This window comes from Carcharhinus amblyrhynchos, chromosome 7 (assembly GCF_965287045.1).
Source record: "Carcharhinus amblyrhynchos chromosome 7, sCarAmb.v2.hapA, whole genome shotgun sequence".
Taxonomy (NCBI): Eukaryota; Metazoa; Chordata; class Chondrichthyes; order Carcharhiniformes; family Carcharhinidae; genus Carcharhinus; species Carcharhinus amblyrhynchos.
In genome coordinates, this window is record NC_137330.1 from 65,067,057 (window position 1) to 65,079,464 (window position 12,408).

Consider the following 12,408-nt stretch of genomic DNA (forward strand, 5'->3'; position numbering starts at 1 on the left):
TCAAATTGCCTAGCAATGAGGTGAGAAGCTTGGTGTCAAATGTGACACGAAGGTTGAGAATAGACTGGCTTAATCTCAGATTGTTGCCAGGTAGAGAGATTGAACCAATAGCCAGGGAATGAACAACAGCAACAGTGGATCAGGCAAGAGAGGTGGTGGTGACGTAAAGCTAGCTGGTGTCAGCATACATGTGATAACTAACGCTGTGCTTTTGGATGCTCTCACCAAGGGAACATATGGAGATGAGAAATAGAAGTGGAGTAGGGGTGGCAAGGATAGATCCTTGCGGGGGGGTGGGGAGGTGCGGTATCAGAGGTAATAGTGCAGGAGTTGGAAGAGAAGCCATTGGAAATGATTCTCTATGATTGGATCGCGAACTGAGAAGTGAACCAAGTGAGAGCAGTTCCATGGAGTTCCAGAAAATATGGGTACAGATTTGAGATGCAATTACGCATTCAAACTGTTGAGAGAAACGGGATGTTGGATCAATAAATAGACTGATAATTCTATTAATATCCTATAATTAATACAATATTAAAAGTTATGTACAATTGTAACAATATCTGCTAAAATCTAATGATTTTAATATTACCAATGTAAAATTGAATAGATGAATTATTCCAAATCAGTGCATGAATTAGCCACAATTCATAGCATTACAATACCTTAACATACACAACACAGAACCACCACTTTATGGGGCATTTATGATCAAGATGTGTTCATATTATTTTCCACTAGGTGGCCCACTTAGATGTGAAGCTGTTCATCTCATAGAACCATAGAATTTTACTGCACAGGAGCCATTCTAAGCCCATCATGTCTGTACCAGCTTTCAAAAGAGCTACCCAGCTAGTCTGCAGCCCTCTAAATTCATCATTTTTAAATATTTATCTTTTGAAACCCCCTATAGAATCTGCCTCCACCACTCTCCCAGGCAGCGCATTCCAAATCCCAACGGCTCTTGAGTAAAGAAGTTTCTTCTCATCTCACTCCTAGTTCTCTTGTTAATCTTCATGAAATTGTGACTGTAGTCACTGACATACCAACTAGTGGAAACAGAATATCCTTCTTTACCGTCAGTGATTAGCACTGATGCCACACAACGTCAAAGATCCGGGCTCGATTCCAGCCTTGGGTGACAGTCAGTGTGGAGCTTACATGTTCTTCCCACGTCCACGTGGGTTTCTTCTGGGTGCTCCGGTTTCCTCCCAAAGTCCAAAGATTAGGTTAGATGCACGTTATGTGAATTGGCCATGCTAAATTACCCCTTAGTATCCAAAGATGTGTAAGGGTTAGCAGGGTAAATATGTGGGGTTACAGGGAAAGCAGGGGAATGGGCCTAGATAAGATGTTCTGTCAGAAATTCGAGAGTAGACTCAAAGGGCTGAATGGCCATATCTGCACCGTAGGGATTCTATTAGTAGAGGCATAGAGTAAAAAAGCAACAGAGTGATGCTACACCTCTACAAATCCTTGGTCGGACAATATTTGGAGTATTGTTTTCAGTTCTGGGCACTGTATTTAAGATGTTAAAGCTCTAGAGAGTGCAAAGCAGATTTACTAGAATGATGCTAGGGATGAGGAATTTTAGATATAAGGAAAGATTAGAGAAATGATAAATTAGAAGTTGGCTAAGAGATTATAACTTTGAATACCTCAAAAAGGTCTTAATCCTTTCTGTTCCAAGGAGAATACACCCAATTTCTCTAATCTTTCCTTGTATCTAAAATTCCTCATTCCTGGTATCATTCTAGTAAATCTTCTTTGCATGCTCTCTAGGGCTTTAACATCCTTCCTTTAGGCTTTCAGAAGCTGAAGTTAAGCAATTAAAATTGCAGATGCATAAGAAATCAGGGTTGGAGGAGCTCAAATATTTCAGACGATTGTAGGATTGAAAGAGATTGAAGATGGGGGCAAGGCCTTGATTGGATATGAAAACAAGGATGAAAATTTTAAAGTCAAGGCATTACTGAACTGGAAGGCTATATAAATCAGTAAGTAGAGGCGAGATTGGTGAAAGAGACTTAAGAATGTAAGATGGGAGTCTGACTAGGAGTGCATGAGTCAAGGGTAGAGACAAACTACACAAAGTATGAACTAACAATGATATTTCCCTGCATAGCTCAAAGATATTGCTAGACAACACAACTAACTTGTCCAAAGGATTGCTTAGGGCAGACTTGACTGGAACTTTCCAAGCTCCATGGAGAGGAGGTAGAGGGTGTTGGGGAAATTTATAACAACAGTTTACAAAGCTCCCCGATTTGTTACAGCCTCTGGTTGATTTCCCAAGGGCATGGAATCGAACACCCACCAGCAGGAAGGCAGTTAAGGCCTCAATTAGGGAGAGGGAGGCTAGTGTTTCAATGTTGCACAGGCAACATTGTAACACTGTCAGGAGCCCAGGAATGCATCAGAGATTTCACAGCAGAAGTCAGAGCTGCCATTATAATCAATGGCATATGATCATTTGCTATCAATAACTTCCGATGCTCACATATCACCAAGCAGAAGGCATGCCAATGCAGTTCATTAACAGAAACCATATCTCCATTACTGTTGCACCTGATGCAAAAGCAGCCACTCTCCACTTCTACTGAATGTGCCTCATCAGCACCCACACTGCCAAGGTGGCAGGCAGCCATATTCAACAGCCGTGCTGTATGCACCATTTAACTTTGGAACTCAGTTGCCATCTGTAATTGGGCAGAGTCCCCTGAAGCAGCTTATCATTTGATTTTCACTTCGGGGAGGGTGATCTTAAATAACAACATGGTCAGGATCTGGAAATGCTCCTGGTTTAGAGGTTTCAGCCATTAAATGCCACTAGGTGAAACATGCTTGTTGAATTGTTAAAGAATTCTCTGCAGTCATTAGTATAAACTACAAAAAATTGGTTCACATCTTGATATTCATAATTCATCCCTCCACCTCCCCCCCCCCAAACATAGAATTGATTATCCTTGGAATGCTTTGCCTGAAGTTGTCAATGCTGAAAATGTGACTTTTCCAGGACTTGTCAGAAACTGTATTTTCTGTATCAGTATTGTCTGATGTTGCTGATCTTTTTAATACAGTGCCTGTGTTTTGCACTGTATGGCAATAAAAATAAATAAATACAAGATGCTCTTTAATATAATTAAAACAGAAAAGTTGGAAATATTTATCAGATTTGATGGCAGCAGCTCAGAGCATTGAAACACCCTTAAGCAGCTTAAAACCATAACAGATGTAGCTGTGTCAAATTTTGCTTGATAATGCAACATTTTACAATGTTAGAGGTTATAGAAATGCAAGTTGTTGCTTACTCTTCAACTTGCTTAAACTTTAAGTTGTTCTTTCAGCATGATAAATTATCTGCAAACAATGTTTTAGAAGAGAGTTGGGTCAGTTTTAAGAAGCAATAGCACAAGATTGTTCATTTTAAAATCAAAGTTGTTAAAGAAATTAGCAATATATTTATTATTTGATGTATTGGAGAGGAAAAATGTACAACTTATGGCTTTATAGTGTGTCCTGTTCACTCATCATTCTTGTGAAGATAAAAACACTCAATGGTTAAAGAGTTCAAGTCTCAACCTTGAAAAGTGCACATCGAGTCCACTTAGTGGCCAGGACAATCAAATGGCAGTATGCGATTAATTAAAGTTACTGATGTGCAGAATTACAAGTTCAATGTCTGTTAATCCCTGGGTCTTGCTGTTGTTTGCCCAGATATTAAACAGGTTAGAGTAATCTCCAACTGTATGGGATCTGAAATTTGTACTCAGGAGTGGCTTCTGAGGCTCAACCAGTGAAAATATTTCAAAAATCCCCACACTGAATTGTAATGTCATTCATTGAAAACGACATGCCAGCTACAATTTTGGATGGACAAAAACAAATATAGTTTTCTTAAGATAACACTTTTTAAAAATCAATGTCTGAGCTTAAACTCAGTAAATAGACACAAACAGCTTATTTCCTCTGAATATTAAACATCTATTCTCTGCATTTCTTTTTAAATACACAGATTTATTGGATTTACTGCAACAGTGTTACAGTATATATGTTCTTAATGACATTCACAGATACAGAATTCAGATACAATTTTGATTGCTTTGATAACACTATGGGCACAGTGTATTAAATACAATATGATTTGTAAGCTATCGTTTAACATATCAAATGCTAAACTTAAAACAAAACTGGTGGAACATTTGGTGCTCTATTCAGAGATTCTTATAGAGCACCACAACAGCCAATATGCAAAAATATTGTTGAAAACTTGCGACTTTAAATAGTATTGAAATGTTCTTTAGATCTTGTTCCTGAATTTTGATGATCAGAAGTAGAAACGGCACCTATGAAAACAGCATTTTCTTTCAAAGTTTCAATATCTGATCCAGAAAAAAAATCAAACCTACATAACATGCATTTTAAGTTCTTTCAGCTTCTTGAAAAGTTTGATGTTCTTTAAAATTTGTTCAACCACTTAATATCAAAAGAATCCAGAAATAATCAAAAACATTTTTTGCACTGAACTTTGTTACACAAAATGCACTTTGACTAAAAAGAGAAAAATGATGTGTAGACTTGATTTCTTTATAACTCAAGCTGTATATGGTGCCAAAAGACCTGCCATTTCTTTCAAAGTGCTATGATATTCCTTGTGTGCGCTTAACAGTTCCCTTTATACCCTTAAGACACTGGAATGTTCAAATGAATGCAAAAATACATAGACAAGAAACAAGTATTTCACATAATCATTTTGCTAACTGTAAACAAAAGTTTGAAACATGACGCTCAGTGCCTGCACTGATACAAAACCAACCCTAAATACAGGGTATAAAACATTTAATGTAACCAAAAAAATAAGAGTTACATTAAAGTACTGTACTATAATATATAAATGATCCTGGCATAATTGAAACCTTTTCCCACCCCCCCAGGATTGTCACTTTTTCAACAAATTTACTTTCACTTACTGGGAAACAAACAAGCGTTTCTAGAGAATATTAAACATTCCAGTTAGGACTTTAAGCAATGTGATAAAATAATTAAAAAGACCAGACTAACTTTACTAGTATTGAATATGCCTTCAACATGCATTATGCGGTCATAAAATGCTTTTATATTTAATATCCTCTTAAATTGAAAAGCACCGCCTTGCACTGTGGCTTTGACCATACCAGCACTTTGTAGCCAGCCACTCTTTGGCTAGCACACAGCACTTGAAAAGAAGTACATCTGTCATGACAAAGCTTTTGCTCTTCCTTTGCACCAAAAAGCTGTCTAGAAGATTTCACTGACTTAACTGGTTTCTTTTATCAAGCAATGAACTGGAGATGCAAGGGTCCCAAGCAAGTTGACAGAATGCAAAGCAATCAATAACTTGCTGAAAATCTGTGGCCTATGACCTCGTTTGTAGTTCAGCTTTAAAACTGTAGTTTATGCATTCAGAAACATGCTCCTTTACATTATGCTGCAATCACTGGACACAATATAAGGCAGCTAGCAGTGGAATCATATCATCCAATGGACTGAATGGCAGAGCCAAGGTGGGACTGGTAAAAGATCAGGCAAATTTATACAAAAGTCCACACTTCCAGATCTTGCACAATGAAGTCTTCTTTTTTTGACAGTGTTTCATTGTTAAATGTGCTACATGGGTTGCTTCGTCCATGATATAAATCTGCGTCAAGCCACAAGCCAAAATGGCCACTGAAATAAAAATTGAGATTGTTAGAAAACTATTATAAAATCTGTCAGCAATAAATTCAGTACTAATTGTGTTTATTCATTATATTTTGTTTTGTGGTCAGCAGCGAGACAATAGTGTTTATTCCTGATTTTCAAGAAAGCTACTCACACAGATATACTAATCTCTGTCACATGTATTTTCACTTTTTATATGGCAGTTTAAATCAGTTTCCAACGTAAGGGGATTGACAGACGTGCAGCAGCAGTGATGTTTGCCAATCACACTGAAGTATCCTCTCAGAACGGGAATTTTCCAATTAAAACCACTGAATCCCTTCACTTTCAATTTACGTTTTCAGACAGTGAAATAATGATTGGATTAATAGAGAAGTTATTGCAAACAAAACTTCAAGTTAAAATTTTAAAACTGTAGAATTTATCATAATGGAACAAAAAAATGCCATTCCACAGAAACAAAATTAGCTTTTCAGGGCCAGTGACGGAGCTTCTCAGTAATTATGAACCTAGTACAAGTTTTGAGTAAGGTGCAACTTTTTCAAGGATTCTCAGTGAGACTAACTGCATGAAAGTGAAAGCTTTTGTCAATGCACTGGTTGCTTAGGATATGTAATTTGTGGAAACCTCAACTCTGAATCCTCTGGAAGAGCAGTAGAATAGTTGACAGCAATGTCTGGATTTCCATGTTATTCTGCACTTTTGTGTAGTAATAGTTTCACCATCATTACCACTGTAAATGCTGTGCCATTTATCTTGATGTGGGTATGCCGGCGTTGGACTGGCGTAAACACAGTAAAAGGTCTGACAACACCAGGTTTTAGTCCAACCGATTTATTTGATAATAGACTCACAAGCTTTTGGGGTTAGTCCCTTCGTCCGGTGAATGGAGAGAACAGACTTTTTACTCCATTTATCTTGCACAATTTTGATACACCTAACAGAAGGTCGCTAAGACCAGAAGGCACATTTTTACATTTCTGGAGCCTGGGCACAAATGCAAGGAGATATCAACAGAAGTATTTCCTCTTTACAAAGCTCATGTGCCCTGAGTCTGGCCATTCTCAATGTAGTTCCCAGTGGATACACGAGCACAGTCAGTCGAAAAATATTTTCTTCCTATTGAATCATTTTGGCAAATGATTTGTGCAGGGTTTTTTGTGCTTTAGTGTGCCTTATTTGCACTATGTCTGAACATGGGAGAAATTCAGTTCAAAAGACAAAAGTCTTCAGAAAGTAGAAAACTATTCCACGACAAAATGCAAATTCACTTCCAGATTCTTTCACCCTTAGAATCCTTAAAAATATAAGCAATGTTTTCTCCCCTTTAAAATGCCCCTTACAAATGATCTTCTCAATAAATCGAAATACTTACTTTAACTTATACACATGCAACAAACCAAACTTACCCAAATGAATTAATATAATGAACAGGGCAACATGGTGGCACAATGGTTAGCACTGCTGCCTCACAGCCCCTGGGGACTGGATTCAATACCAGTCTTGGTGACTTGTGCAGTTTGCATGTACACTCAATGGCTGCGTGGGTTTCTTCCCACAGTCCAAAGATGTGCGGTTAGGAGGACTGACCATGACAAATTGCCTCAACGTAAGGGGGATTAGCAAGGTGAATATGTGGGGTTATGGGGCTAGGATCTGGGTGGGATTGTTGTCAGTGCGAGCTCAATGGGCTGAAAGTCATAGAATCCTAAAGTGCAAAAAAGTCCATTCAGCCCATCTAGTCTGCACCAAGACCCTATCCCCATATCCCTACATATTTACCCCCAATCCCTCTAACCTATGCATCCTGGGACACTAAGGGGCAATTTAGAATGGCCAATCAACTAGCCCGCACATCTTTGGACTGTGGGAGGAAACCAAAGCACCCAGGGGAAATGCACGCAGACACAGGGAGAACAACAAACTCCACACAGACAGTGACCCAAGCCAGGATTCAAACCCAGGTCCCTGAGGCTGTGAAGCAGCAGTGTTAACCACTGTACCGTGACACCCTTGTGTACTGAAGGGATTCTCTGATTCTAATTAATGAGGGCTCTTTAGGACTGCATTTAAGCTTATATATTGTGCAAGTACAGAAGTTATAATATTGTTATCACATCACATGATATCATTCTTTTCGTTAAAACCACAAATTGCAATAATGTGGTTGTATTATTTTAAGAAAAATACCCCAAGACCATTCAATATAAATGCATTCTATATTAAGTTTTAAACGGATATAAAAATTAAAAGCAAATCATAAGCTGTATTAATTGAAATGATAAAAGTAACTGTATCTGGTGGATACATACCTGCCTCCACCTAGTTCTAAAGAGTCTCTGTCTCCTTTAATGAAGTACGAGTTCTCTCCACTCCACCTGAATATCTAGTGGATTAAAATATATTCAATATTATATACACCATATTACATATAAAATCAGGCTGTATGTTTCTATACCACAGAAGCTTACTTGCAATCATACATCAAAATGTTTAAACATTTCCAAAACATTCATATATTTCATAACGTTCAAGTAGGATGTGTGTTAAACTGGAGAACTAATTTTGTAAACAGTATTTGTTCTTGGATGTAGATGACACTTCCAAGGTTGCATCTGTTATCCAGCCTTACCTACTCAGCTATACATTGTAATATATGCTATACGGCATTAGCTTTGCAAGAAATCAATAAACTAGTTCTTTTCCCAAATGAATGCTACAGAAATTCTTGCTTTTGTTAGACAAATGTACACTGTAATTAATATACTTGAAGAAACACACTTTCCTCAAATTAAACATCCTAACTGGGCAATAATACCAACAAACTTTGATGCAGAACTTAAGATACATAGATGGCATTTAACACCGCATGATGTAAATCTAATCAGTAAATTATTCACTAATTTTAAAAACTTAAAGGGTAAGTGGATGGTTTTTAAAACGTCTTCACCAGCCGAATTCCCCCACCTACACAAACATTCTAAAAACTTCAACATGCAAGAACTTGCCTTGAACTGTGGATTGAATGTGTAGAGAAAGGTTTCTCCTGTACCAAAACAATGGTCACTTAATCGAAATGGATGTGATGCCAATGCTCCAAATATCTGCAAAGAGTACAAAAATCTTAGATTTACAAACATATTTATTCCATTGCTAAATTCTTAAGACTTGTCAAGCATACAAATTTTACATTCTTCTCTCAATTATGGTTACATGTTTATTTCCTCAAATAGCTTAAATGACAATTTATTTACCTGATTATCCATGTCTTTGACAACAAGAAGAACAGGAGTATCAACATCAGCCAAACTGCGGTAAAGTGTCCTTAAGCTTGTTCCGTGAACTGCTGTACTGTACACAAGTCGCCAAGCATAACCCTGTGTTCTTGCAGGAAGGTGCTGTGTTAGCTGAGAGGAAAGCAGTTAATGAGTGGACTTCTCCAATCACAAAACATTGCAACCACCAAAATGTTTTTCACATATTTTTACCTTTTCAATATGAAAACATTCCAACAGTTCACTAGGGTCTGTAAGAATAGGTTGCAGATCTTCTGCCTCTTCTTCATCAAAACTACCAATGCTTTGGCGCCGTTTTGCCTCTTCAATGGTGATTATCTATAAAACAATTGATTATAAAAGTTGTGGCATTTTCCAAAATTCCCTCCTCTCCAACAACCCCAAAGAAAAACAGGCTCTCTGTTCTGATTGCTATCCAACAACTGTGTTACAGCATGCTCTGAATTGATGTTGGCTAGATGTGTTTTAGGTTTGGCATGATGCCTCCTCATCACTGGATAGCTTGCCACCACACCCTGTTGAAGCTCAGACGGAACAGCAGTTGGGCATGATAACAGGGGCTAAAAAGCCAGCACTGATCACCAGACAAATGGAGAAAATTCAATACACCAAAATAGATGTCTAAATTTTTCAACTAGTTTCTATGATTGAAATTATGTAAATGATAGACAAGACTTATGATATTCTCATAACTAAAGTCTAGATGTAAGCAACAATCACAAAATAACACTATTCCGATATACTTGCAAGCAAAATAACAGCGGGATTTCAAAGTATAGATTTTTTAATTCAGAATAAATATAAATAATTCAATGCGGAAAACAATCTTACATGCTTCAATTTCTAACAACTAGCTCAGAACACAATTTTTTGCAAAAAATGAACACGGCAAAACATTTAAGAAAACTTTCCTAGTTTGTTACTTCTAGATGAATGCTGGAGCTGCAACGATCTTAATATTTAATCACCTTAAACTTGAAAACTGCTTTAATGAAGTGCTTCAAATTAGAATTTGAGCTTTTTATGAAGAGGATAATGGTGCTTTAGATAAAGAATTAAATCGTTAACTTCTTTAAACTCACTTGCATATAAATACTTCTTTCATCCTCATTTTAAGCTCACTAATCAAATAATACAAGAACTACTTGAGAGAAAATATAGCAAATACAACTCAATGCAATTATTGAACAATTTAAAACATATACACAGCAGATGGAAAGATAAAGCTATTGGGTAAAATTTTAATTTAAGATAAAGAAAGATCTGGTCACCTTCAAATTAGTAATTTCTCAGTAAATTATGCACCCCAAAATATTTTGCTTTAAAAAATCCTAAAATGAATTACGCTAAGAAAAATGACTGACCTGCACAAAGGATTCATCATCTCCCTTTGCTTTGAATACAATTCTTAAATTATTTGGTATCCTGGGGCCCCTCATTTTTGCACAGAGGTTTCCACAGATTTCCACAAAACTCTGGCTGATCACTCGTAAACATCAATGCTTTTAACTGCCCTCAACTATTTATGGGGTGCTTGCTTCTACTTGATTGGTTGTTGCTGCATGATGAGCCACTTTTCATTCAACATAGTAACTTTCATTTCATCAGGAACCAAAGGAGCGCATGCTGAAAGCAAAACTGGAAACCTGCCAAAATTCCCGCCCGAACACCAAAGTCTCAGAAGAATGGGGAACACGTGACCATGCTTTTATTTCACCAAAAGATAAACATGCACAGTATAAACATATCACGCCTTTCAACTTTTATCATTTACATTAAATTTTATATTCATATAAATGAAATATAAAATAATTCTATTCAAATAAATATTCATCTCAGTTTGATTTTACATTTTCTGAATCTATCTTCCATGCCTATCTACTAAAATTAATTTACAATTTTGAATATCAAACCAAAGCAACCTGATAAGTCAACAAAAGCCATTAATTTTGGCAAAACCAGTGTTGTATTTTTAAACTTAGAAATTTATTTAATAGTTAAGGTACATGATTGCAAAATACGGTGGTGGTTAAGTGAAAAATAGCATCCAATCACAGAACAGTTAGATTGTGACACTGGTCAATGTCCAATGCTGATTTAATGTCCCAACATCCTATTTTGATCTTGCCACTCACTGTAACACCCTCGGTTAAACACATTACCAACACTATTTAAAAGGCATCAACATCCAATTTGTATGTTAGCTTCTTGTTGCTTTTGACTGACCCTTGTTCAGTTTGTGCTTGTAAAAGTTGGTTACGTTTGCTCAACTCAGTCAGTTTTCTGCCCTATAACAAATTGGTTATAAGAGACGACTTTAAGCACCAAAGTAAATGCTATCGACCAGCTATTCCCAGTACTATACAAGTTGTTTCATGTCTTCATGCAGTGACAACAAAATAATGCAAATTCATTGGTGTATATACCAGGTATTCTCACCTTGAATAATTTAACTAAAAGTAACTCCACAACACTTTAAACTAAGTACTTATTTCTTTTGAACCCTCATATTTCTGCAAATATACCACTGAAACCTTGAGCAAATTTAGCTCTCTAGAAAGTAAATTTCTACAATGGAGTTAAAACATGAACTGGAAAGTAGCCAGTTTCTGTGCATCATTTCCTGCATATTTCAAAAGTTGAAACATGGATTATTTAAGATACTCTCACAGGTTTCGTCTTTAAAGTCCCTGGTCTGAATTCCTGCTATAAAAAGAAATAATCGAGTTTGAAGGCCTTTTACATCCTCTTGATGCATGTTTCATAGCCAGTGAATTACTTTTAGTTTAGTGACCATTATGCAAATACACAAGCTTGCTTGCAGACAAGGTTCCACAAATAAATTAAGTGATCAATTAGTATGATTTTGGTAGTGTTGATTGCTGGATAAATTTTGGCCAGGGCACCAAAACACCACCTTTCTGTTCTATAAATGAAGAAATAGAGAAACAGGCCATAATGAGATTGGGCCCGTTTGTTGCAGACCCAAATTTGTTATGGCTGCTAAGTCTTGTGAGGAGGCCATAATAGTTCGAGATCTTTGCCACTCCCTGCTGGCAATGTACTCGGGATTATTACCACAATTTGAATACATGATATATTTAAGTGGCTTAATGCCATTGGTTCCAAGGTCATCAAATGTCTAGAAATCACTACTGGCTTCCAAAATGGAAAACAGCTGCGATGGCCATGCTGGGGCTTTGAGGTGATTATAGCCCCCAGGTGGTGAGGGACTTAGCTGTGCAGGGCCCTGTCAGTGCTAATCTTACCAGCCTCATCTTTACTAATCTGCTGGCTGCAGGTGAGTCTGTCCATGACAGTATCAGTAGGAGTACCACTGCACAGTCCTTGTGGAGACAAAGTCCTGCCTTCACATTGAGAATAACCTCCATTGTGTTGTGCGGCACTATCA

General features: G+C 37.1%; 1 protein-coding gene across 11 annotated transcripts in view; it reads right to left on the reverse strand.

The window, feature by feature from the left end:
* Positions 1–3,996: 3,996 nt before the first annotated feature.
* LOC145345010 (nuclear receptor coactivator 7-like) overlaps positions 3,997–12,408 on the reverse strand; it is an 87,202-nt gene continuing 78,790 nt past the window's right edge. For 9 of the 11 annotated variants that reach the window (XM_080192508.1, XM_080192512.1, XM_080192507.1 and 6 more), the window contains 5 exons: positions 9,189–9,314; positions 8,955–9,107; positions 8,709–8,804; positions 8,013–8,086; positions 3,997–5,706 (listed from right to left, as the gene is read on the reverse strand). In XM_080192508.1, the coding sequence (XP_080048634.1) occupies positions 5,571–5,706; positions 8,013–8,086; positions 8,709–8,804; positions 8,955–9,107; positions 9,189–9,314 (585 nt within the window). In that variant the 3' untranslated portion in view covers positions 3,997–5,570. Of the gene's footprint in view, positions 5,707–8,012; positions 8,087–8,708; positions 8,805–8,954; positions 9,108–9,188; positions 9,315–10,360; positions 10,695–12,408 lie in introns of those variants that run through there. The other 2 variants (XM_080192515.1, XM_080192513.1) reach the window with 2 other exon arrangements.